The sequence below is a fragment of the Symphalangus syndactylus genome, chromosome 8 (genome assembly GCF_028878055.3).
Source record: "Symphalangus syndactylus isolate Jambi chromosome 8, NHGRI_mSymSyn1-v2.1_pri, whole genome shotgun sequence".
Lineage (NCBI taxonomy): Eukaryota > Metazoa > Chordata > Mammalia > Primates > Hylobatidae > Symphalangus > Symphalangus syndactylus.
This window is the reverse complement of record NC_072430.2, coordinates 119,871,868-119,899,142: the sequence shown is the minus strand read 5'-3', so window position 1 is coordinate 119,899,142 and position 27,275 is coordinate 119,871,868. Positions and strand designations below refer to the sequence as shown.

At 44.0% G+C, this 27,275-nt stretch overlaps 1 protein-coding gene across 2 annotated transcripts in view; it reads right to left on the bottom strand.

The window, feature by feature from the left end:
* Nucleotides 1–18,306, bottom strand: part of ATIC (5-aminoimidazole-4-carboxamide ribonucleotide formyltransferase/IMP cyclohydrolase) — a 38,724-nt gene extending 20,418 nt beyond the window's left edge. The window contains exons 1-7 of one of the 2 annotated variants that reach the window (XM_055290548.2): nt 18,008–18,306; nt 17,552–17,678; nt 12,436–12,512; nt 10,933–10,999; nt 5,327–5,415; nt 4,539–4,690; nt 3,697–3,853 (exon numbers count right to left, since the gene is read on the bottom strand). In XM_055290548.2, coding sequence (XP_055146523.1) covers nt 3,697–3,853; nt 4,539–4,690; nt 5,327–5,415; nt 10,933–10,999; nt 12,436–12,512; nt 17,552–17,678; nt 18,008–18,026 — 688 coding nt within the window. In that variant the 5' untranslated portion in view covers nt 18,027–18,306. The remainder of the gene's footprint in view (nt 1–3,696; nt 3,854–4,538; nt 4,691–5,326; nt 5,416–10,932; nt 11,000–12,435; nt 12,513–17,551; nt 17,679–18,007) is intronic. The other variant, XM_063645684.1, reaches the window with a different exon arrangement.
* Between the last annotated feature and the right edge of the window lie 8,969 nt (nt 18,307–27,275).

Below are 27,275 nucleotides of genomic sequence, written 5' to 3'. Positions count from 1 at the left end.
CAAAGGGTTGGGGAGAAGGGAAAGGAGGGATGAGGTGGAGGAGCACAAGGGAGTTATAGGGCATCGAAACTATTCTGCGTGATACTGTAATGGGGGATACATACCACTATGCATTTTTCCAAATACACAGAATGTACAACACAAAGAATGAATTTTAAATTATGAACCTTGGTTAATAATGAATCAAAATCAGTTCATTGGTTGTAACAAATATACCACACTAATGCATGATGTTAATAGGAGAAACTGTGGGGAAGGGGGGTATATGGAAATTCCCTATAATCACTGTGTATTTTTTCTGTAAACCTGTAACTACTCTAAAAAAAAACCCCATTTTAAAAAGAACTTGAAAAAATAATTCCCCCAACCAAAAATCAAGTCAAATAAAATCACTGTCCTCATGAAATTTATGCGAGAGGCACAGAAGAAACAAACTAGGCAATAAATAGTAAACAATAAAAGTACAATATCCCCTAAGGCATACAACAGGCGTAATAAAACAAAACACCATATGTACAACTCCCCCACCTCCCTCCCACTCCTCATAGATGGTTTAGGTTAAGGTTGATAAGTGGGAGAAAACTTTTGGTTTCTGAAACATCTCATAGTTAAGAGTATCTGGATGGGTGCGGTGGCTCATGCCTGTAATCCCAACACTTTGGCAGGCCAAGGTAGGTGGATCGCCTGAGGTTGGGAGTTTGAGACTGGCCTGGCCAATATGGTGAAACGCTGTCTCTACTAAAAATACAAAAATTAGCTGGGCATGGTGGTACATGCCTGTAATCCCAACTACTCAGGATGCTGAAGCAGGAGAATCACTTGAACCTGGGAGGCAGAGGTTGTGGTGAGCCGAGGTCACACCACTGCCCTCCAGCCTGGGCGACACAGCAAGACTCTGCCTCAAAAAAAAATGAGTATCCGGTTCCCCTTCAAATATCAAATTTTCAAAGACATTAATAACTGAAATAGAAAGTGCCACACAGAAATGCTGAAAGCTGCTTAATCTAGTAAATAGCTGAAATACATAGGAATCTTGTTTCCAATCATAAGCAAACCAGTCATTAAAATCTCAGACACATATACACACTCACACAACCCCATCTTTGTTCTTGCTTCAGTTTCGTTTTAGATACAAACGCAACCGTACACTGTGTAATAACATCACTGCCAAATACTCAAACCACATGAAAAGGCAAAGTGCCTTTTCTGTTGTGGAAATAAGCCCATGTTGGGGAAAAACCCTGGGAATCTCGCACAAGAAACACTTATTTACGTGTCCAGGGCCGCCTCTGCCATGTTTACCACAAATAATACTTTAAACTTCAAAAGAAACGCACACACAGTCTAAGGAACAATGAAGGCTTTTACATAGTCCAATGAAAATGCTTTGGAAAATGAAAAGTGTAAGAACTGACAGTACATGGGGATTTTTTTTTGCCTCAGAATCTTAATGGAGAATATAAACTATAAGCAGGAAATAGGTCAGCTATAACAGCAGACAAATCAGTTTCAAGAAGTCCTACAAGGAAAAATTTGTGCAAAATGTCAGGTTGCTAATTATTCCTTCAGTAAACATTTAGGGAATGTGCCAAGCAGTCTTCTAAGCCCTGCGGATTCAGCGACAAAAACAGACGCAGCTTCTGCTCTCAAAAGTTGATATCCTGGCTGGGCGCTGTGGCTCACGCCTGTAATCCAGCACTTTGGGAGGCCAAGGCAGGCAGATCACCTGAGGTCAGGAGTTCAAGACCAGCCTGGCCAACATAGTGACACCCTATCTCTACTAAAAATACAAAATTAGCCAGGTGTGGTGGCAGGTGCCTATATTACCAGCTACTTCAGAGGCCGAGGCAGGAGAATCACTTGAACCTGGGAGGCGGAGGTTGCCGTGAGCCAAGATTGCACCACTGCACTCCAGCCTGGGCAAAAAGAGCAAAACTCCATCTCAAAAAAAAAAAAAAAAAAGAAGCTGCCATCCTAATGGGGGAAGACAACTTCAACAGATTGAACAGAAACACGTGCAGCAAAACAGGGTGACGGGATGAAAACACGATGGGCAGCTACTTTGGTCTAAGTGGTCAGGGAAGGCTTCTCTGAGGAGGTGAGGCCTGAATAACAAGCAACCAGGATCATGAAGGGCAGAGGGAAGAATTCTGGGTGAAGGGGACAAGGAGCCAGAGGCGCTGGAGTGGAAGGAGCTGGGCCCACTGGAGGCACAGGGCGGAGGGGCTAGGAGCAGGGGCAGGGAGAGCTGCAGAGGGGGCAGATAGGAGGCAGGCAGGCAGCACAGGGTTTGTGGGGCAGGGCAAGGTGCTTAAGAAAAGCCAAGGAATGGTTTTAAGTAGGGTCTGACATCATCCGATTTCCATTTTTAAAAGATTACTGTGCTGTGAAGCCCAGAAAGGCTGAGAGAAAACAAATTACTTAGATTACTTCAGCCTAGAGGACTTCACAGGGCGTCTGTGGGGACTTGGGGAGTGTTAGTGTCAAAATGTATCTGAGATCTGAGGCCAGGTGTGGTAGCTCACACCTGTAATCCCAGCACTCTGGGAGGCTGAGGCGGGCAGATAACTTGAGGTCAGGAGTTTCAGACCAGCCTGGCCAACATGGTGAAACCCCATCTCTACTAAAAACAGAAAAACTAGCCAGGCATGATGGTGTGCACCTGTAATCCCAGCTACTCAGGAGGCTGAGGCAGGAGAATCGCTTGAACCAGAGACTGCGCCACTGCACTCCAGCCTGGGTGATAGAGCGAGACTCCGTCGTCTTAATTAAAAAAAAAAAAAAAAATATCTATCTGAGGCAGAACAATAGAACGCGGCAAACATGAAGACGCTTTCAGATTCTCCTCCCACCTGGCATGCTGCTCCTCTCCCCATTGCTCTCTCAGCTGGTGACAGGGAAAGGAAGCCCAGGCTGCATCCCCCCACCAAATGCTGACCGCCCCAGGCAGAAAGGAGGCTGCCCTTGCTCTCAGCCAAGGCCAGCTGCCCCGGCAGTGCTTGGGATTCCAAGGCCTCCATGCCTGGAACTCTCGCCTGTCCCTGTCCCTACTCTCCCTTGTACCAGAGCAGGACAGACTCTAACAGCCTACCTTTGGAACAGAACAGGACACACATTTAAAAACCCTCTCTAAACTCTACAAACCCAGGGGAAGTCCTGCTTTCTCTGTTCAAAGAAACCTCTTTATCAACGTTAGTTCTTAACATCACATTTCTATTTTGGCCTACTTCAGTTGGGCTTCTAGATCCAACATTCCAAGGCAATGGCTTCTTACAACATTTGCAAAACAAACAGTCCCTTTTCTGTTCTCAAATGCATTCAAAAAGGTTGGAATTACAACTTTTCTTCTGCTGGTTCCTCCACAGTATACCTACCAAGCCTTTACCCCAAGGCTTTCTTGACCATCTTCTCTATAACATCCAGGCCATCCCATCCTGTCTCATGTCTTCAAAAAGATCTACATGGCAGAGACATTCCAATCTCCATCTTCCCCATGACATCTTTTCAGAACTCCAGACTACTCAACTTCTGTGCTCTTCAGCCCAAATGGCGTCTCAAACCAGATGGTTATCAGATGGCTACGAGAGGCATTATGGAATGTATCATCTTCTGAATGTGAACCACATCAGATGCAATACAGAGAAACACGCACTCTCCAGACACAGCAAACCATGCCACAGAATGCTTGGGCTTTACCTGTGATGGGAAGCTTGGGCTGCAGTGTGTACAGCTGGGCAGGGGTCTGATGAGGGTTCATTCCATACCGCAAGGGCATCTGAGATATGCCTTTGCTGTACTGTTTCCTGAAATAATCTGAAATTGCTTCATCATATTGTGCCGTATGAGTGAATGCCTACAAAAAGCGTAAGTTTTGTGAGACATTAGCAGCACTTTCCAAATTGGGGACAAGATGGTTTTCTACATCCACAGCAAACGAGATCTCACTATTCAGTGCTATGTGGTGGCTGCACAACATGATGACATCATGAATAACACCAAAGCACTGACTGGCCCACAAATTACCCCTTTCCAATTCTCTTTCAATCTTTTTTTTGAGACAAAGTCTCACTCTGCCACCCAGGCTAGAGTGCAGGGGTGTGATCTCGGCTCAATGCAACTTCCGCCTGCTGGGTTCTAGAGATTCTCCTGCCTCAGTCTCCCGAGTAGCTGGGATTACATGCGTACCACATCACACTCGGCTAATTTTTGTATTTTCAGTAGAGACGGGGTTTCACCACATTGGCCAGGCTGGTCTCGAACTCGGTCTCAAACTCAAACTCCTGACCTCAGGTGATCCACCTGCGTCGGCCTCCCAAAGTGCTGGGATTACAGGCATGAGCCACCGCACCTGGCCCTCTTTCAATCTTTTTGACAGAATACCTCTGTAATAGCTGGTCTCTCCATTTTTAACAAAAGGATAGCAGCTCCAAGCAGACCTTTGGTAGGTGATGCAATCTACCAAGAATTGAATACTGCTTGGTCTGGCAAACACTGCACTCCATGGATGTAACTTACAATATCATGAAAGTGCATCCCACCTTCAAGGCTAACTGGCGTCTAGTCTCCAAGGAGGTGTCCTTACTCTCGGAGCTCTGCATCTCTGTGGACACCACCACATAGTCCTCTGGTTCACACACGACTGTCACTCGAGCGTGGTTTTTGGCTGCAGCTCTCAGTAAGGTTACTCCACCTTTGAAGAACAAAAGACGTATTGATTTTTGTATGTCCCTATCAGCTTATGAACCGCTTTCAAATAAAGTCATTGTGCATGTACTTCCATTTTAATTCCTGACTTAAAAATCAGGAAAATAAGCTGGGCGCAGTGGCTCATGCCTGGAATCCCAGCACTTTGGGAGGCTGAGGCAGGTGGATCACCTGAGGTCAGGTGTTCGAGACCACTCTGGCCGACATTGCGAAATTCCATCTTTACAAAAAATACAAAAAAAAAATTAGCTGGGCGTGGTGGTGTGCACCTGTAATCCCAGCTACTCAGGAGGCTGAGGCAAGAGAATCACTTGAGCCCAGGATGCAGAGGTTGCAGTCAGCCAAAATTGCGCCACTGCACTCCAGCCTGGGTGACACAGCAAGACTTCGTCTCAAAAAAATAAAAATAAAATAAATAAATAAATAAATCAGGAAAATAATCCAGATTAATCTCTGCACACAAAAAACCTTAGAAAATATAAATGAATTATAGCAATCCCAAAACACAATCCAGAAGTAGCTATTTTCTATTTCCTCAGTAATAAAATTCAAAATGAAATCTCACTAAAATTTAAATAATCCTCTCTTCTCTCAGTCTTCTAAAATGGTTTTTCTGACTTACCAATGTCAATTTGCTCCACAGCCTCTTCAACAGTTACACCTGGAGAAGCCACTGTCTTTACAAAGGGATAGAGATTGCAGGCAACAACTCTATAAAAACAAAGACGAATATGGCTGTCATTAAAAAGTCCACTCATGTGGTTTATAGCTATCTAGGAAAAAAACAAGTCAGTACTATTAACATAACCAAAAGCCATACAGAACTAATATATAAACTGTGAGCTTGACATTTTAGAATTCTAACGAGTGTGTTAAAAAGTCAGGGTGTCCTGCTGGGGTCGAGCTGAGGTAATTTAGTCAGTAGGTGCTCCCAGGATCTGAATACACAGTATTCCCTCCACGTCACACTGCAACGCTGCTGCTTGTATAACCTTAGCTACCCAGAACCACCAAGCCATCAAAAACTTATAGAACATTTTAATAGAAGTATAAAGTACAAGATTACAGATAACATTCTCATTTTGGAATGTGATCACTATTATCCAGAACATTAAAATTTGGATTCTTTTTCCAATGGATTGGCACAATGATGAAAAATATCAGAGCATTCTAAGGGTGAAACATTTGTTTTGCCCTCAGAGAGGTCATAAAAATGATGGTAATAGGAATGCCAAAAGAATAATTTAAAATACAGAAGTAATCTAAAATTAACCATCAGTGAAGTACAGTTCCACTCCTAGGCCTGTAGTGCGAGGAGCTCTAGAGGCAGGCTCCAAACAAGCCTAACTGCTGAAAACTAATTAAAAAAAAAAAAATAAAAACAACAGACGAACAGAATAGGAGGGGAAACACTTCGCAGCTCATCTTTATTAAGTCTACTGCCCTCCTACTAAAACCAGACAAATGTCACAAGAAAACTAGAGACCAGTATCTCTTAGGTATCTTCACACAAAAACTCTCAACAAAACACTAACAAACTGAATCCAGAAAAATGCAAAAACCACCTGATCATCTCAATAGATGTACAAAAAGGATCTGACACAATTCAACAGCTATTCATATAAAAACACTCAACAAATTAAAAACAGAAGGGAATTTACTGAACATGACAAAGTGTAAGAAAAACCCACAGCTAACATCATACTTGATGGTGAAAGACTGAAATACTTGTCTGCTAAACTCAGAAACAAGACAAGAGGCCGGGCGCAGTGGCTCACGCCTATAATCCCAGCACGTTGGGAGGCTGGGCCAGGCAGATCACCTGAGGTCAGAAGTTCGAGACCAGCCTGGCCAATATGGTAAAACCCCATCTCGACTAAAAATACAAAAATTAGCCGGGCAAGGTGGCACATGCCTGTAATCCCAGCACTTTGGGAGGCTGAGGAGGACGGATCACCTGAGGTTGGGAGTTCAAGACCAGCCTGACCAACATGGAGAAACCCCATCTCTACTAAAAATACAAAATTAGCCGGGCAAGATGGCACATGCCTGTAATCCCAGTTACTTGGGAGGCTGAAGCAGGAAAATCACTTGAACCCGGGAGGCAGAGGTCACAGTGAGCCAAGATCACGCCAACTGCACGCCGGCTTGGGCAACAAGAGCAAAACTCCATCTTAAAAAAAAGAAAAAAAACATAACGTCCATTCTTACCACTTCTACTGAACACTGTACTAGAAGTTCTAGCCAGAGCAATTAACAAAGAAAAGAAAATAAAAGGCATCAGGACTGGAAAGAAAGCAGTGAAGTTATATCTATTTGCAGATGATACCATCTAGTATACAGAAAATTCCAAATTCACAAAAATAACCTTTTAGCACTAATAAATGAGTTCAGCAAAGCCGCAGGATATATGATCAATATATAAAAATCAACTGTATTAAAATATACATTAGCAATGAATGAGAAAAAATTAAAAAAACAATTCTACTTCACAAGACAATGTTAAAAGAAATTAAAGACGCCCCATGTCCACGGACTGGAAGATTTACTATTCTTAGGATGGCAACATTTCCCAAATTGATCTACAGATTCAACACAATCCCTATGAAAATTCCAACTGCGTTGTTTTGCAGAAATGGACAAGCTGATTCTAAAAATCATGCGGAAATGCAAGGGACCCTGAAGACTCAAAGCCATCTTGAATAAGAAAAACGAAGTTGGGGCCGGGTGCAGTGGCTCACGCCTGTAATCCTAGCACTTGGGAGGCCGAGGCGGGCGAATCACAAGGTCAGGAGATCGAGACCATCCTAGCGAACATGGTGAAACCCCGTCTCTACTAAAAATACAAAAAAATTAGCTGGGCATGGTAGCGGGCACCTGTAGTCCCAGCTACTCGGGAGGCTGAGGCAGGAGAAGGGCGTGAATCCGGGAGGTGGAGCTTGCAGTGAGCCAAGATCGCACCACTGCACTCCAGCCTGGCCAACAGAGCCAGACTCCGTCTCAAAATAAATAAATAAATAAAAAATAAAAAAACAGAAAAATGAAGTTGGAGGACTCACACTTGCTGATTTCAAAATTTGTTACCAGCCTATAGTAATAGTGTAGTACTGGCATAACAGCAGGCACACAGACCAAGGGTAACAAGACCATTCAACTGGGCAAAGAACAGTCTTTTCAACAAATGATGCTGAGAAAACTAGACAGCTACATACAAAATAAGACTTCTATTTCATGTCTATATATAAAAATTAACTTAAAATGAACCAAAGACTGAAGTATAAGAGCTAACATTAAAATAACTCTTAAAAGAAATATACACAGGCCGGGTGCAGTGGCTCACGCTTGTAACCCCAGCACTTTCGGAGGCCGAGGCGGGTGGATCACCTGAGGTCAGGAGTTCAAGACCAGCCTGGCCAACATGGAGAAACCCCGTCTCTACTAAAAACACAAAAAAATTAGCTGGGCATGGTGGCGGGCGCCTGTAATCCCAGCTACTTGCGAGGCTGAGGCATGAGAATCGCTTGAACCCAGGAGGCGAAGGTTGCAGTGAGCCGAGATCATGCCACTGCACTCCAGCCTGGGCAACAAGAGCGAAACTCCATCTCAAAAAAAAAAAAAAAAAAAAAGGAAGAAAATATACACAAAAATCTTCATTACTGAGGATTAGGCAATGGTTTCTTAGATATGACACCATTAACACAAGCAACAAAAGAAAAAATAAATTCAACATCATCAAAATTAAAAACTTTGGTGGGCCAGGCACAGTGGCTCATGCCTATAATCCCAGCACTTTGGGAGGCCACGGCGGGCGGATAACCTGAGGTCAGGAATTCAAGACCAGCCTGGCCAACATGGTGAAACCCTATCTCTACTAAAAATCCAAAAAAATTAGCCAAGTGTGGTGGCAGGCACCTGTAACCCCAGCTACTCAAGAGACTGAGGCAGAATCGCTTGAACCCAGGAGGTGGAGGTTGCAGTGAGCCAAGATCACACCACTGTACTCCAGCCTGGGCAAGATTAAGACTCCGTCTCAAAAAAAAGAAAAAACTTGTGATGCTCAAAGGACACCATCAAGAAAGGCTAACACAATCCATAGAATGAGAGGAAATAAACTTACAACTCAATAATAAACAGATAAATAACTCAACTAAAAATGGACAAAAGGTCTCAACAGACATTTCTCCAAAGAAGGTACACAACTGGCTAGAAAGCACATGTAACGGTGTTCCACATTATTTGGAAAACAAATTATAACCACAATGAGATGCCACTTCAAAACCCCTAGAATGACTAGAATCAAAAAGACAGATAGTAACGTTGATGAGGATGTGGAGAAACTGGAACCCCATCCAGCACACTGCTGCTGGAACTGTAAAATGGTGCAGCACTCTGAAATACAGGGTCAGGGTCGCAGTTCCTCAAAAGCTAAACATAGTTACCATATGATTAAGGAATTCCACTCCTAGGTATATACCCCAATGAAATGAATGTGTATGTCCACACAAAAACTTATACACAAATATTTATAGCTGCATTATTCATAATATTCAAAAAGTAGAAACAACCCAAATGTCCATCAACAAATGAACTAATAAACAAAACAGGGTATGACCACACAATGGATCATTTTTCAGCACTAAAAAGGAAATGAACTATTGATACTATGCTATAACATGGATAAACCTTGAAAACATGCTAAGTGAAAGAAGCCAGGAACAAAAAAACCATATATTGTTAGACTCCATTTATACAAAAATGTCCACTACAGGCAAATCAGAGACATAACAATTGGTGGTTGCCGAGGCTGGAGGACGTTGGGGAAATGGAGAATAAATGTGTATGGGCATAGGGTTTGGGGTGGGGGTGATGAATATGTTTTAATATTGGATGTGGCAATTAATATGGTTTGGATGTGTGTCCTCTCCAAATGTCATTTTGAAATGTGATCTCCAATGTTGGAGGTGGGGCCTGGTGGGAGATAACTGGGTCACCAGGGCAGATCCCTTATGAATGGCTTGGTGCCCTCCCCATAATGAGTCCTCACTCTGAGTTCAGGTAGAGCTGGTTGTTTAAAAGAGCGGGGCAGTCCGGGCGTGGTGGCTCACACCTAATCCCAGCACTTTGGGAGGCCGAGGTGGGTGGATCATTTGAGGTCAGGAGTTCCAAGACCAGCCTGACCAACATGGTGAAACCCCATCTCTATACTAAAAATAGTAAAAATGGGCTGGGCGTGGTGACAAACGCCTGTAATCTCAGCTACTCAGGAGGCTGAGGCAGGAGAATCACTTGAACGCAGGAGGCAGAGGTTGCAGTGAGCCAAGGTCATGCCACTGAACTCCAACCTGAGCAACAGAGCGAGACCCTGTCTCAAAATAAAATTAAATTAAGAATAAAATTTAAAAAGTAAAAGAGCTGGGCAACTCCTCCTCTCCCTCTCTTGCTTCTTCTCTCATGGGATATGCCAGCTCCCCCTCTGCTTTCCACTGTGATTATAAACTTCCTGAGGCCCTCACCAGAAGCTGATGCTGGCACCATGCTTCTTGTACTGTCTGTAGAATCATGAGCCAAAATAAACCTCTTTTCATAAATTACCCAGCTTCTAGTATTCCTTTATAGCAATGCAGGATAGGCTAACACAGTAATGGTTGCACAACTTCTGTGAACCACTGATTTGTACATTTTAAATTGGTGAGTGGTATGGTATGTGGGTTAGATCTCAATAAAGCTGTTACGTACATTTAAGAGAAACAGCCAGTATCTTTATGCAAATAACTCAGTTAGTTGTGCAAGTTGATAATTACTAATATGAAAACCTGAAATCTGAAATGCTCCAAAATCTGAAAATTTTTGAGCGTCAACATGACACTTGGAGGAAATGCTCACTGGGGCATTTCGGACTTCTGAGGGATGCTCAACTGGTATGTTACCTGCAAATATTCCAAAATCTGAAGAAATCTGAAATCCAAGACACTTCTGGGTCCCAAGCATTTCAGATAAGGGATACTCAACCTACACATACTAAGATTTAGATTGTAACTTCCTAAAAAACTTAAGTATGTATTTTGGTATATAAATCTGGCCAAACCAAAATGCTTACACACATACAAAGTCACACAGAAGGTACGCAGTAAAGGTTTATAGTGAGTAAGAAAAACCAGGGATATCAGGTTTGGCACAGTCTTTGTTGTTGGTCCGTAATGTGTTAAAAGTTCAATTTCAGGTTTTTACCTTATAAGATTGAAATCAAGTCTGGCCATGTCAGCATTATCTTCTGGAATATTACGAGCCAAGATTCCTAATTTAACAAAGTTAAACAAAGTCATTAGGTTCAAACAACAAGTCAGATTAAGGAATTTCTTTCAACATAGTATCTTCAATCAAATTAAATCCTCTTGAATAAAAAAAAATGTTTTTTTTTTTTTTTTTGAGATGGTCTCGCTCTATCGCCCAGGCTGGACTGCAGCGGCGTAATACAACTCACTATAGCCCCGACCTCCAGGGCTCAAGTGATCCTCCCACCTCAGCCTCCCAAGTAGCTGGGACTACAGGAATGCATCACCACACCCAGCTGGTCTTTTCAATTTTTTAAAGAGAAGGGGGGTGTTGCCATGTTGCCCAGGGTGATCTTAAACTCCTGAGCTCAAGCAATTCTCCTGTCTCAGCTCTCAAAGTGCTGGGACTACAGGCAAGAGCCACCATGCCCAGCATAATATTCTTAACTAAAGAATATCAAACATGCAGTTGGGGAGTTATCAAACAAAAAAATTAGGATTAACAGATATATTTGGCTGGCCACAGTGGCTCATGCCTGTAATACCAGCACTTTGGGAGGCTAAGGTGGGGGATCGCTTGAGCCCAGGTGTTCAAGACCAGCCTGGGCAACAAGGTGAGACCCCATCTCTATAAAAAATACAAAAATTAGCTGGGCATGGTGGCACATGCCTATAGTCCCAGCTGCTTGGGAGGCTGAGGTGGGAGAACTGCTTGAGCCTGGGAGGCAGACAGAGGCTGCAGCAAGCCATGATCGTACCACTGCACTCCAGCCTGGGCAAGAGTATGACCCTGTCTCAAAAAAAAAAAAAAAAAGATACATTTAAAAATCTTTTTCTTCAGTTCTTGATCCCCGTTTCTTGAGCAATAAAATATAAAAAAGGTAAAAGGAATTTTAAAAAACTGTTGCTAGTTCCAGAACAGTCTATGCATTCCTGTAAGTCAGTGGCTTGTCTGATGATCTGTGGCCATTCAGCTTTATTCACCAAATTGTACCACAACTGACAAACTAGGAGGATACCAGTTTCTTGCCGTTTTGGTTTATATACAATTCATTCTCAAGTGAACGAACAAATGTAAAGCACTTTGAAAAAAAAATTCTTTTGCAAGTCAGTTACACTGTGATGCTTCATTCTAAGTTTGAACTATTTTAAAAGTATTTTCATACTATGAAATCTAAATATCTTCAGCAACTCAAGCAGGAAACACCAGACTCTAAATTAGGTATCAGGTCAGGACTAACAGCAAGCAGAGGAAAACAATCTGAATTCATCAAGTAGTAAGACAAGCCGGATTTTAAACCAGTTCTAATGTATTATGAAATCTGGCAGCAACTTCATAACATTAACTTTATATGTAAATTTCTCTTAAGCCTTTTTCTTCCTTTATTTTAGGACGCTATCAACTAAAATATTCCTGGAAACCACTGACTGTTTTACAGTAAAGATACTAACCACTTACCAGCATGGACTGCAGGATGCAAAGTTTTCACACGACCCCCCAACATTTCGGGAAATCCCGTCAACTCAGAGACATCTCTGAAAAACAGATAAACAGAATGGTACTACTGGTGTGGCTGAATTGTAATTTTCACTATTCAAAGCATCCACTGTTTTCATTTCAAGAGATTTTGAGCCTAAATTCAACAACGAGAAAATTCTGATTTTTTAAAGTATTTCACTATACTTGATTTCTTAAGTAAAATTCTATTTACTTTCGAAAAAAAGTTTATTTAATATGTTTCCTAACTGTTGTGTATGTTCAGGGATAATTGGTAACTATTACAGCATTGGTTTTATAATTTTCAGAGAATTTAGAAACTGAATCATAAGCCATACTCATTAAATAATATCACTAAGACATACAACTGAGAATGTGGCAGTATGTAACAAAAAAGCATTAAAAATATCCTTGGCCGGGCACGGTGGCTCATGGCTGTAAATCCAGCACTTTGGAAGGCCGAGGCAGGTGGATCACCTGAGGAGGGGAGTTTGAGACCAGCCTGGCCAACATGATGAAACCCCATCTCTACTAAAAAAATACAAAAAATTAGCTGAGCGTGATGGTGGGCACCTGTAATCCCAGCTACTCGGGAGGCTGAGGCAGGAGAATCACTTGAACCCAGGAGATGGAGGTCGCAGTGAGCCGAGATCATGCCACTGCACTCCAGCCTGGGCGACAGTGCAAGACTCCATCTCAAAAAATAACAACAACGACACATGAAGATGGCATACATATCAAGTGAGTGAAGACATAAAAGACTGTTTAATAAAGTGGTGTTGCTATTGGAATAACTGGTTAAACCCACACAAAAATACATTCCTTATGAATCAAAGGTTTAGCATTTAAAAAATCATGCATGTAGCAAAATTAAATATGTGAGGAATGCTTTCCAAGTTTTAAACAAAAGATTGAGCGGTCTGATTACAGAAATGTTAAATAAAAAGTTTTACATGGGAAAAAAAAAGTAAACTAGAAAAAATAATCACACAATGTGACAAAGGGTCAAGTGAAGGATGATAAATATTAATCCATATCACAAAGCAGACCCCTAGAAAGTTGTAACCATGAACACTCTGACAGACTTTATAAGTTGTAATGGTGTGTAAAAATGCCCACAATATATAAGAAAAAATAAAGCAGGGGCCGGGTGGGGTGGCTCACACCTGTAATCCCAGCACTTTGGGAGACCAAGGCGAATGGATCACCTGAGGTAAGGGAGTTCGAGACCAGCCTGGCCAACATGGTGAAACACCACCTCTACTAAAAATACAAAATTAGCCGGGCATAGTGGGGCATGCCTGTAATCCCAGCTACTCGGGAGACTGAGGCAGGAGAATCTCTTGAACCCAGGAGGCGGAGGTTGCAGTGAGCCAAGATCGTGCCACTGCATTTCAACCTGGGCAACAACAGCGAAACTTTGTCTCAAAAAATAAATAAATAAAAAGAAATAAATAAATAAAGCAGGAAGCAAAACCGCATCTATCTTCTGTGTAAGCTATGAAATAAAGTACATGCTTATAAAAATGCTAGAAGAAAAATATACTAACATGTTAAGAATTACAATTCATTTTTACTACCTTCTTTAGAGTTGTCCATATTTTCGAATTTTCTGCAATCAACATATATAGTTTTTGAGATGGGATCTCACTATGTTGCCCGGCCTGGAGTACGTGATTATTCACAGGCAAGACTACAGTGCATGGCAGCCTAGAACTCCTGGGCTTATTAAGTAATCCTCCAAGTAGCTGAGACTATAAAGCAGCAAGTTCTGCCAGTAAGATACGGAATTTCCTGGGTAGATTCTCCTATTAAGGGGAGCCATTTGCAAATGACTGGTGTTTGACCAACGACACACACAGTTCCAACATCCACAAACTGGTGACATAAATGTTTTCAAATTCAAAATTTCTTTTCCTGGGGTTCAGGAAATAAAATCCATTTCCTCCAAATGAAGACAGTCACTTAAAACTTACAGAAGGTGGATTTATTTCTAGAATTAAACATTTGGGGTAATTAAAAAGCTTGCTCCTCCTTTGAACTGAAGAATTTATACATAATGGCTGTAGTCTTGGGAAATAATTCTATGTATGCTCACTGCTGTATACTCACTAATTAAAATCCATCAGTTTACCTCATGACAAGGTAATGGTTAACTTCCTGGGATAAAATTATTGCAGATAACGACACCCAAAAATACGCTCAGAAGCAGCCTCTGAACCAAGATCTTTTTTTTTTTTTTTGAGACAGTGTTTCTCTGTCACCCAGGCTGGAGTGTAGTGATGGAATCTCAGCTCACTGCAACCTCCACATCCCGGGTTCAAGCAATTCTCCTGCCTCAGCCTCCTGAGTAGCTGGGATTACAGGCGCACGCCACCACATCCGGCTGATTCTTTTTTGTATTTTTAGCAGAGATGGAGTTTCACCATGTTGGCCAGGCTGGGCTCAAACTCCTGACCTCAGATGATCCGCCAGCCTCGGCCTCCCAAAGTGCTGGTATTACAGGCGTGAGCCACTGCACCCAGCCAGAACCAAGACCTTGTCCAGGCATGGTGGATCACACCTGTAATCCCAGCACTTTGGGAGGCCAAGGCAGGCAAAATTGCTTAAGCCCTGGAGTTCAAGACCAGACGGACAACATAGTGAAACCATCTCTATCAAAAATACAAAAATTAGTCGGGCATGCGTGTGCACCTGTAGTCCCAGATACTCAGGAGGCTGAGGTGGAAGGATTGCCTGAGCCTGGGAGATCGAGTCTGCAATTAGCCATGATTGTGCCACTGCACTCCAGCCTGGGTGACAGAGCAAAACCCTCTCAAAAAAAAAAAAAAAATACATATAGCTTTCTCCTGCCCTCTTGCCTCTCACCCTTCATTCTTCCCTGAAGTTACAGAAATGAGAATTTCTCTTCCCCAGGGCAGTTTACAGAAACTAGAACTTTTTCCCCAAAGCCAGTCATAAGAATTAAACTTATGATTCTAACTTTCGGCTGGTTTTCTGTCTAGGAGCTGGCCATAAAGAAATCCTCTCATCTCCTTGCCCAATAGTAGGTCAGGAGACCCTCGTGGGGTGGAGAAAGAATTTTAGAGAAGCCAAGAAGAATCTGGACAGACAGGCTTTCCTGGCTTTCTCCACCTCAGTCTACTAGCATACACCATATCCTTGCTGTCCAATCATACTTCCACCTTTCTGTCCATTCTTTGTTGAACCCAAACATAAAAATGGATGGTTTTTCCTCTATCTTTGGGTCTTCATTCTGAAGGCTCTCATGTCATGTAAAACTTTGTTAAATAAATTTGTTATAACCTGTCTTCTCTTATAAAAATATTGGCCGTGATGTTTACGATGGAGAGCAAAGGATCACACCTTTCCACTCCTACAAAATCTTGGCCTCGGGTGCGGTGGCTCACACCTGTAATCGCAGCAGGCTAAGGCGGGGGATCACTTGAGGTCAGGAGTTCGAGATCAGCCTGGCCAACATGGCGAAACCCTGTCTCTATCAAAAATACAAATTAGCCAGGCTTGGTGGCAGGCACCTGTAATCCCAGCTACTTGGGAGGCTGAGGCAGGAGAATCGTTTGAACCTGGGAGGCAGAGGTTGCCATGAGCTGAGACAGTGCGACTGCACTCCAGCCTGAGCAACAAGAGTGAAACTCCGTCTCAGAAAAAAAAAAAAAAAAAAAAAAATCTTGGCCACTTACTAGCCTGTGTAATCTCAAGCAAGTTACTTAAGTATGTTGTGCTTAGTTTCTCCTTACCTATAAAATGAAGATAACACTACCTACACTAAAAAGTTGTTATAAGGACTATAAAAGTTTATATATGTAAAATACCACTGCAACTGAACGTGGCCTTTGTTGCAGAAAAAACAAATGCTCCAAGTTGTTTACACTTCATTCAGTGAACTTTACTGTGCTGAGCTCTAAATAAATCACTCATGGTGAACTTCTTATCCTTTCACAGAAGAGAAACACATTTACGTTTCCAGTTTTTAAAGAAGATATGACCATAATGAAGATAAGTGAGGAGTGGGTAGAGGTACAGAAACAAGACTAATCAGTTGATAAGTACCTAAAGTGGGTGACAGATACAGGACTCAAGGGATCACTATACTTTTCTACTTTTGATTGTGTCTGAAATGTTTCCATAATACAAAAGTTTGGTGGGAAAAAAAAGAGACTACAGATGAGGATTTTGCTTTAAGAAGGTTCCATTACTTCCTCCCTCTCCTCCCAGAATGCCACTCCTTGACATCAGCAATGGCATCCTGGTTAATCATTTGTAAGTCCCTTCTTTCCATGGTCCAGTCAGCTAATGAAGGGATTGTGAACGTGGGAATGAATGATTTGCACCTTCATATGGGTACCAGAGATTCTAAGGGAAGGCAGATAAATTGGAATCTTCATGATGTCAAGTTTCACTAAATCACCAGTCAAAGTAACTTAAGTTTTCCTTGCATAACAAGTGGCCCACCTAAGTAAATCTGTTTAAGGAAGGGGCTAAGACTAGGGTCCTAAAATCAGGAACAGCACGGGTTCCAATCCTACTTCTCCCTTACTCAACTCTTTAAACTTGTGCAGAAGTTGCTAAATCTGTCCAGTGTGTTGTCCAGGGTCTTTCTCTATCGCCCAGGATGGAGTGCAGTGGCGCCATCTCGGCTCACCACAACCTCCGCCTCCCAGGTTCAAGCGATTCTCCTGCCTCAGCCTTCCCAGTAGCTGGGATTACAGGCGTGTGCCACCACACCGTCTAATTTTTGTATTTTTAGTAGAGACGGGTTTCACCATGTTGGCCAGGCTGGTCTCGAACTCCTGACCGTAAGTGATCAGCCCACCTCGGCCTCCCAAAGTGCTGTGATTACAGGCGTGAGCCACCTAGCCCGGCCGTCCAGCGTCTTAAAAGTTACTAAATCTCTCTCAGCCTCACTTTTTTTCCCCATAAAGCGGGAAAATATTGCACCAACCCCACAGCACTACTGGGAGGAGTAAATAAGGCATTTTGCTCCTGGTGCCTGGAATACAATACTTCCTGGTTAATGTGTTCACACTCCTTCCTGATGGAACTAGCTATGCCTTACCTGACTGCCAGACCAGCATCCCTGAGAGCTTTTGCAGTCCCTCCGGAAGCGACCAGATTCAAACCAAGAGCGGTCAGGTTTCTTGCAAATTCCACAAGGCCGGTTTTGTCAGAGACACTAAATAAGGCTGAAAGAGAAGACATTTTTTCTCATGACTCGCAGCACACTGCACCGCAAGGCCTTGGGAGGGTCTGGGGGAGGAGAGTCTCGAATCCCAAGGCCAGCACCTGGACCCTGCGTTCGCAGGCCTGGTCCGGGCCTCCCCAGGTCCTAAACCCGCGAGCTGCTCTAAGGCGGGCCCCACGCAGGCTGCGGCCCGGCGGGGGAGCGGGGACGCTGACTTTTCGTCCCGCAGCGCCGCCCCTGCCGTGCTGGGTCCCGCCGGCCGCAGCCAAGGCAGAAGCGTGGGGGGCCGCAGGCGAGGACGCAGACCGCGCCGCTCCGCTAGGGCCTCACCGAGCTGGCTGGGAGCCATGGCTGCAGGTACTGGGTTCGGGGCGAGCGGGAGGCAGCAGCGGCGGAACCACGTGCGCAGGTAGGAGGGCTTGCCGGGATGTGGCGGCTCAGGAAGCGGGTGGGCGGAGCTGTCTCCGGGCTTGTCACGCGGCCCGCCGGCCCTGCCCGGCTCCTTGCTCTGCTCAGTTTCAGATGCAAGATCCGCGCCCCGGGGCGGAAGGGAATGGCGGGATGGGGCGGCGCTCTGCCTGGCGCGCCTGGGCGGAGTGCTTGGGCTGGAGGGGATCCTGCCTGCGATCCCAAAGTCCAGGCGTGGCAGCCAGCGATCTGCCCACGCCCCCAAAGTGAGGCCACCCCATGGCTTCTGGGGCAAATGCCTGTTATTCTAGGCAGCCAGTCCCCAGAAGCTGGAATGTACGTAAAAGTGCCAGAAGCACCCATGCTGAAAACTAAACAAAAGGAATAGTTCATATAGCGGCAAAGCTGGAAAGTATCTGGACAGTTATATACCATCCTCCCTTTTTGTTTGTTTTTTTTTGTTTTTCCGGTTTTTTTGTTTGTTTGTTTTTGTTTTTTTGAGATGGAGTTTCGCTTTTGTTGCCCCGGCTGGAGTGCAATGGCGCGATCTCGGCTATGTCACGTGCAACCTGCAACCTCCGCATCCCGGGTTTAAGAGCTTCTCCTGCCTCAGCCTCCCAAGTAGCTGGAATTATAGGCAGGCGCCATGATGCCCGGCTAATTTTTGTATTTTTAGCAAACATGGGGTTTCGCCATGTTGGCCAAGCTGGTCTCAAACTCCTGACCTCAGGTGATCGGCCTGCCTTGGCTTCCCAAAGTGCTGGGATTACGGGGGTGAGCCACCACGCCCAACTTGTTTTTTGTTTGTTTGCTTGCTTGTTTGTTTTGAGACAGGGTCTCTCTCTGTCTCCCAGACTGGAGTGCAGTGGCACCATCTCGGCTCACTGCAACCTCTGCCTCCCAGGTTCAAGAAATTCTCCTGCCTCAGCCTCCCGAGTAGCTGGAACTACAAGCTTGCGCCGCCACACCCATCTAATTTTTTGTTGTTGTATTTTTTTTTTTTTTGTATTTTTAGTAGAGACGGGGTTTCACCGTGTTGGCCAGGCTGGTCTTAAACTCCTGACCTCAAGTGATCCGTCCACCTCCGCCTCCCGAAGTGCTGGGATTACAGGTGTGAGCCACCGTGCCGGGCCCCATCCTCCTTTTTAATAGGCTTAAAAAATAAACCAAGGCCCAATGATTTAAGTGAGGGACTCCAGAGGCCACAGATGACAGTCAAAACAAAGTGAAATTGACATTCGTTGTTGATTTTCACTTTATAAAATTATAATTTAAATGTTAATTTATAATATTATTTTATAAAATTTAGTCAGTATTGTAACAGTGCCTAAAAGCTGCTTAAAGATGGTGTCTTCTTACAAACCTGTAAATATTACTTTGCCCCAAGTCTGGATGAGAAGGAATGATGACAGTTAAAAGAGGGTAAGAGAAGACCTTTCTTAATTCATTAAAAACAGGGAAAGCAAAATTAAACACATTTGTTTCTTTCTAAAAATGACACCTTTAACACAAAATAAATACATATTGTGGTCTACGAGTCTTTTTTAATGTTCTTTATTAGAATTATATTCCAAAGTAATAGCATTGTTTATCTTTTAGTCTGAGCTCACAGCTGTAAAAATGAGTCTATTTTCTCATTATCTGCATGCTATTTATTTTTGTTTTTCCTCTTCCTTTCTCTAATTCTTCCCATCTCCTTACTCCGCAAAATAAATACCTATTGATTAGAATCAATTTTTTTTTTTGAGACAGAGTCTCACTCTGTCACCCAGACTGGAGTGCAGTAGCGCGATCTCGGCTCACTGCAACCTCTGCCTCCCAGGTTCAAGCGATTCTCCTGCCTCAGCCTCCCGAGTATCTGGCACTACAGGCACGTGCCACCACGCCTAGCTAATTTTTGTATTTTTAGTAGAGATGGGGTTTCGCCATGTTGGCCACGCTGGTCTCGAACTCCTAACCTCAGGTGATCCACCTGTCTTGGCCTTCCAAAGGGCTGGGATTGCAGGCGTGAGCCACCGCGTCCGGCCTAGAATCAATTTTTTGACCTCTAAATATGTGAACCCTTTGCTCTGAACACTTCTCACATTCCTACGAGGAATATGTTATCGCAGTGTCTTCAGTGTGTTTGCCAAATTTGAATTTAAAAAGGAAATTTCCTTGGCCAGTCACCATTAGGTTTTTACAGGAAATTGAAAGCAAGGAAAGGAGAAAACAATGCTGACATTTATTGATACTGGGAAATAAACAGTTGCTTAGGCATTATGCATTTGTCTGTCATGTGAATTACAAATATTTATTCAATTCAATACATTTTTATTGAGCCTTTTCTGCCTGGATGGCAGAAACACAGTGTCAGAAGACAGATAAATATCATCTAAGCACTGTCCTCAAGGAGCTCATGATGGAATGAAAATGTAGACACATGAAGTATAACTAAAAAATATTAATAGAGGCCGAGTGCGTGGCTCACACTTGTAATTCCAGCACTTTGGGAGGTGGAGGCGGGCGGATCACGAGGTCAGGAGATCAAGACCACCCTGGCTAACACGGTGAAACCCTGTCTCTACTAAAAATACAAAAAATTAGCCAGGCGTGGTGGTGGGCGCCTGTGGTCCCAGCTTCTCAGGAGGCTGAGGCAGGAGAATGGCGTGAACCCGGGAGGCGGAGCTTGCCGTGACTGAGATTGTGCCACTGCACTCCAACCTGGGTGACAGAGCGAGACTCTGTCTCAAAAAATTTAATAAATAATAATAATAGAGAAAACACGGCATTAAACTGATTTTGTAGAGCCTCTTTCATTACAGACTCTTCCATTTAAAGATGTTTACTCTGGGGCCTGGTGTGGTGTCTCATGCCTGTAATCCCAGTGCTTTGGGAGGCAGAGGTAGGAGAATCACTTGAGGCCAGGAGTTTGAGACCAGCCTGGGCAACATAGTGCATGCCTGCAGTCCTAACTACTTGAGAAGATGAGGTGGGAGGAGTTCGAGGTTACTGTGAGCTAAAGTTGCATGGCTGCATTTCAGCCTGGGCTACAGAGCAAGACCCTGTCTCTTAAATAAAATTAAAAAAAAAAATAACAGGCTGGGAGTGGCTCATGTCTGTAATCCCAGCACTTGGGCAAGCTGAAGCAGGTGGATCACTTGAGGTTAGGAGTTTGAGACCAGCCTGGCCAACAGGTGAAACCCCGTCTCTACTAAAAATACAAAAAGTAAGTTGGGTACAGTGGCTCACATCTATAATCCTAATACTTTGGGAGGCCAAGGCGGGTGGATTGCCTGAGCTCAGGAGTTCAAGACCAGCCTAGACAACATAGTGAAACACCGTCTCTACTAAAAAAATACAAAAAATTAGCTAGGCATGGTGGCAGTGCCTGTAATCCCAGCTACTCGAAAGGCTGAGGTGGGAAAATTGCTTGAACCAGGAGGTAGAGGTTGCAGTGAACCAAGATAGTGCCACTGCACTCAAGCCTGCACTATACAGCGAGACTGTCTCAAAAAATAAAAATAAAGATATTTACTCTGATTAATTCTCCCATAGTTTTAGCATCCCGACTTGATAAGACTTATTATGTTAATGACAAAAAGAGTAAATGAGTTTTTTACTAGCTTTGTGATCCTGGCCAAGTCACTCCATCTTTTGGGGACCTTTGTTGCTTTACCGGTAATATGGACATAATATTTTTTCTGCAGTCCTCATCATATTTTAAGAAGCAAATTAAGTACAGGTAGTCTACTGAAAGTACAAACTGCAAAGAGACTAATAAGAGTAAAATAGAGGTGTGATCTCCTTGGTTCCCTTGGTCTGGCTAATCAGGTATCTTTCTGGGCACCAAGGTATGTCTTCAAAGATCTAGTCACCAGCAAGCTAGTGTCTTAGAAAAGGGAGATGTTCTCATAAAGATGAGAATGCATCTTTTACCAATGGTTTATCGCAGGATTATTGTTTCAGAAAGACAGAAAGGGTGTGTGTACACTATAATGATTACATTTTCATTTCTTTTCTTCTTACTTCACATACCTCCAAAGAGAAGCTTGAAGACCCTAAAATCATGGTAATATACCTTAAAATATTTAATGTACATGAATTGTTTCAGTTCTTTGAAGGTGTTATAATCTGGTTTTGCCCCTATGTTGTTTGTTTCTTGTGTAAACTCATCACTTTTTTTTTTTTTTTTTTTGAGACGGAGTCTCACTCTCGCTCTGTCGCCCAGGCTGGAGTGCAGTGACGCAATCTCGGCTCACTGCAAGCTCTGCCTCCTGGGTTCACGCCATTCTCCTGCCTCAGCCTCCCAAGTAGCTGGGACTACAGGCGCCCGCCACCACGCCCGGCTAATTTTTTTGTATTTTTAGTAGAGACAGGGTTTCACCGTGTTAGCCAGGATGGTCTTGATCTCCTGACCTCGTGATCCGCCCGCCTTGGCCTCCCAAAGTGCTGAGATTACAGGCGTGAGTCACTGCGCCCAGCCAAACTCATCACTTTCTTTGAAAAACCCCCATCTCCCTTCCAAATCTTGGATCTCCTATTGGACTCTAACGATTAATAAAGCTGCATCATCTTGGGCTGACTTGCTCCGAGGGTTTGTCCACTCAAGTGGATGTAGTTTGTCATACAAAGGGATTCCCAGGAGCTTGGTATAAAAGTCCTCTCTACTGTAGTTCAGAACATTAAGCTAATTTATGACCTATTATGAAATTCAAACATTTTTCTTTTCTTTTTTTTTTTTTTTTTGAGACGGAGTCTCGCTCTATCGCCCAGGCTGGAGTGCAATGGCGCAATCTCGGCTCACTGCAAGCTCCGCCTCCCGGGTTCACGCCATTCTCCTGCCTCAGCCTCTCCGAGTAGCTGGGACTACAGGCGCCCGCCACCATGCCTGGCTAATTTTTTGTATTTTTAGTAGAGTCGGGGTTTCACTGTGGTCTCGATCTCCTGACCTCGTGATCCGCCCGCCTCCACCTCCCAAAGTGCTGGGATTACAAGCGTGAGCCACCGTGCCCGGCCCAAACATTTTTCTTGAAAGTCCTGGAGATGTTTGGAAATATAAAGCTGACAATAATACAAAGAATGAATTGGAATAGTAGGAAGTAGAGAAACTGGTTAAGAAGGTTTTCCATCCACTCACACATAAGAAGGTGGAAAAGAGGTGATCTATGTGAGACGATTCAAAATAGGTAAAATTAGCAGCATGCAGGGATCAATGAAATATAGGAAATATTAGACACAAAAAACTAGGGATGACTCCATCATTTCTAGCTTCGTCATATGAGTAACTGGTGAGGCAATACCCAAAATATAAAAATGTATGTAAGAGAAAGAACAGTTGTGGCATGTGTTTATTTTAATTTAAGTTCAGTGTGAGTGGTTGGGTAAATATGTTTGAGTTTCTAAATATTGATTTTAAAGTCTAGATAATTGGTGGACACAGTTAAAATCATACAGCAAATTGCTGGAAATACAAATGAAATTCAGGAATAAAAATGAGGTTAAAGATAAATAAATGTGGAAAGTTAATGAAATTCAAGTAGTAGTTGAAGCCTGGAAGAAGATAAGCTTGCTTAATTAGGTCTAGTAGATAACCTGAGCGACAAAAAAAGCAAAAGAAAGAAAATTCATTCAGGAAAGAATTTAATGTTTTTTGATTTTTTGAGACTGAGTCTTCCTCTGTCAACTAGGCTGGAGTGCAGTGATGCGATCTGGGCGCACTGCAACCTCTGCCTCCCGGGTTCAAGCAATTCTCCTGCCGAGTATCTGGGGTTACAGGTGCATGCCACCACGCCCAGCTAATTTTTGTATTTTTAGTAGAGACAGGGTTTCACCATGTTGGCCAGGCTGGTCTTGAACTCCTGACCTCAAGCGATCTACCCATCTCGGCCTTCCAAAGTACCGGTATTACAGGCATGACCACTGCAGCTGACAGGTGAAGAGACACTTTATCCTTTTGGATAAAATAAAGCAGAGAGGAGGGGCAGGGCAGAGGTAGCTGCACCTTTAAGAAGGCTTGGCAGAGAATTTCTTACTGACAAGGTACATTTGAGTGAGGACTGGACGGCTGGGTTGGGGATAACAAGCCACAGGGTATTTGGAGGAGAAAGTTCCAGGCAGTGGGAGCAAGTGCAAAGGCCGTGCATAGGGAGTGTGGCTGTAATGTCTAAGGAATGTCAGGAAGGGCAGTATGGTAGCAACAGAGGCAACTTTAACTAGGAGAAGGAGGACACAATGTCAGCAATCAGGTTGGATGAGGCCGCGTGGGCACATTGTAAAGACTTCGGCTTTTATTCCGAATGAGAAAGGAGGCCCTTGGAGAGTTTTGGGAAGGAGTGACATCTAATTTACCTCTTTCACACACTCACTCTGGTTGTATGAGAGCAAAGGTGGAAGCAGGGGGATCCCTACGAAAGCTCTCACAGTGATCCAGGACCTTGACACTAGGTGAAAGATGAGGGTGGCACGGCCCAGAGTGGCAGCAGTGGACGTTGGAGGAAGTAATTAAATCCCAGATATATTTTGAAGGAAGAGCCAATAAGATTTGTTGACAAATTGGATGCCAAGTGTGAAAGGAAGAGAAGGAGCATTGACGATCGCTTGTACAACTGGAAGAATAAAGTTGACATCAGCTGAAATTGGGAAGGATACAAATGTAGTAGCCCTGGGGGGAAGAACAGAGTTAAGTGTAGGACACTGGATACTTATGATACTGTGTATCAAATACTGCCAGCAGGTCAAGTCTGATGAGGACTGAAAGTGACCATTAGATGTTGGATTATCCTGACAAGGACACATTTGGGGAAGTGGAAGAGATGAGGGTCTGGCTGGAGTAGGTTCAAGAGAGAATGAGGGGGCTGAGCATGGTGGCTCACGCCTGTAATCCCAGCACTTTGAGAGGCTGAGGTGGGCGGATCATTGAGGTCAGGAGTTTGAGACCAGCCTAGCCAACATGCTGAAACCCATCTCTACTAAAAATACAAAAATTACCTGGGTGTGGTGGGGCACGCCTGTAATCCCAGCTACTTGGGAGACTGAGGCAGGAAAATCACTTGCATCTGGGAGACTGAGGTTGCAGTGAGCCATTGCACTCCAGCCTGGGCAACAGAGCAAGACTCTATATCAAAAAAAAAATGAGACAGAAAGAGGGAAGGAATTGGAGATGTGGAATAAAGATGACACTTTTAAGGAGTTTTGCTCTTAAACAGGGTTTGTCAACCTCAGCACTATAGATATTTTGGAGCAGATAATGCTTTATTGTGTGTTGGGGGGGGATGGGGGGTGTGTTGTTCTCATTTGAGGATGTTTAGTAGTATTCAAGACTTCTACCACTAGATACCAGTAGCACCCCTACTCCAGTTGTGACAACCAGAAGTGTCTCCAGACATTGCCAAATGTCTCCTGTGGGAAAAATTGCCCCCAGATGAGAACCACTACTCTAAAAGGAGAGTAGAGGAATAGGGTGGTAGCTGGTGGTACAAGTGGGTCCAGGGAGCTTATTGATATTTTGTTTTTATTTTTGTTTTTTGATATAGGGTCTCACTCTGTTGCCCAGGCTGGAGTGCAGTGGTGCCCTCACAGCTCACTGCAGCCTCGACCTCCCGTACTCAAGATCCTCCTGCCTCAGCCTAGCAAGTAGTTGGAACTACAGATGCATGCCATCAGATCTGGCTAATTTTTTGTAAAGACTAGGTCTCACTATGTTACTCTGGGCTTAAGTGAGCCTCCTGATTTCGGCCTCCCACAATGTTTGGATAACAGGTGTGAGCCACCACACTCAGCCTTGTTTTTTCTTAATCTGAAAGAATACTCACATTTGTACGTCCATAACACTGATCGATTCAGTAGTGAAGAGGGAAATCTGATAATGCAAGACAGAAGCAAGTCTTATTGGAGAGGGATCTACCTAGGGACTGTGGGTGGGGAGGGAAAAGCTTCTTCAAGGAAATAATTTTTTCTTTTTTTAGACAAAGTTTCACTCGCTTGCCCAGGCTGGATGCAGTGGCGCGATCTCAGCTCACTGCAACCTTCGCCTACCGGGTTCAAGCGATTCTCCCACCTCAGCCTCCCAAGTAGTGGGGAGTACAGACGTGCACCATCCCACCCAGCTAATTTTTGTATTTTTAGTAGAGACAGAGTTTATCCATGTTGGCCAGGCTGGTCTCGAACTCCTGGCCTCAAGTGATCCACCCACCTCAGCCTCCCAAAGTGCTGGGATTACAGGCGTGAGCCACAGCACCCGGCCTCTGCCTCTTATTTTAGATTACTTATGTCAACCACTTAACTCCAGTCTCTACCATATCTCACACTTGGCTGAATAGCCACCGTCAGCATTAATAGTTGTTACAGCTTTCTCAGCACCTGGACTCCTACTACCAGTGTTTCTACAAATAAAATGTCAGAATGAATCCAAGAACAAATAGATCTTACGTTACCTCTGTCTCTAAAGGCTTTCTTGATTGCTGTATCCTCCATGTGGTGGATTGACTGTTTCCACTTTTTTGATCCAGGAGCTTATTTAATTGTAACACCTGTAGCACTGAATTTCACTCATTTGTCTGTTTCCTTTCTTCCTTCCTTTTTTTTTTTTTTGAGACGGAGTCTCGCTCTGTCACCCAGGCTGGAGTGCGGTAGCACGATCTCGGCTCACTGCAAGCTCCTCCTCCCGGGTTCAGGCCATTCTCCTGCCTCAGGCTCCTGAGTAGCTTGGACTACAGGCGCCCACCACCACGCCAGGCTAATTTTTTGTATTTTCAGTAGAGACGGGGTTTCACCGTGTTAGCCAGGATAGTCTCGATCTCCTGACCTCGTGATCCGCCCAACTCGGCCTCCCAAAGTGCTGGGATTACAGGCGTGAGCCACTGCGCCCACCCAGTTTCTTTTTTTAACGTTAGACAGATAATGTGCCGATGTCCTGATGTTGTAACAAGGTTGTTTTTTGTTTATTTGTTGTTGTTTTTGAGACAGAGACTTGCTCTGTTGCCCAGACTGGAGTGCAGTGACACAATCTCGGCTCACTGCAACCTCAGTCTCCGGGGTTCAAGTGATTCTTGTGCCTCAGCCTCCCAAGTAGCTGGGATTGTGGGTGCAGGCCACCATGGCTGGCTAATTTTTGTATTTGTAGTGGAGATGGGTTTCGCTATGTTGGCCAGGCCGGTCTCGAACTGCTGGCCTCAAGAAATCCACCCATCTTGGCCTCCCAAAGTGCTGG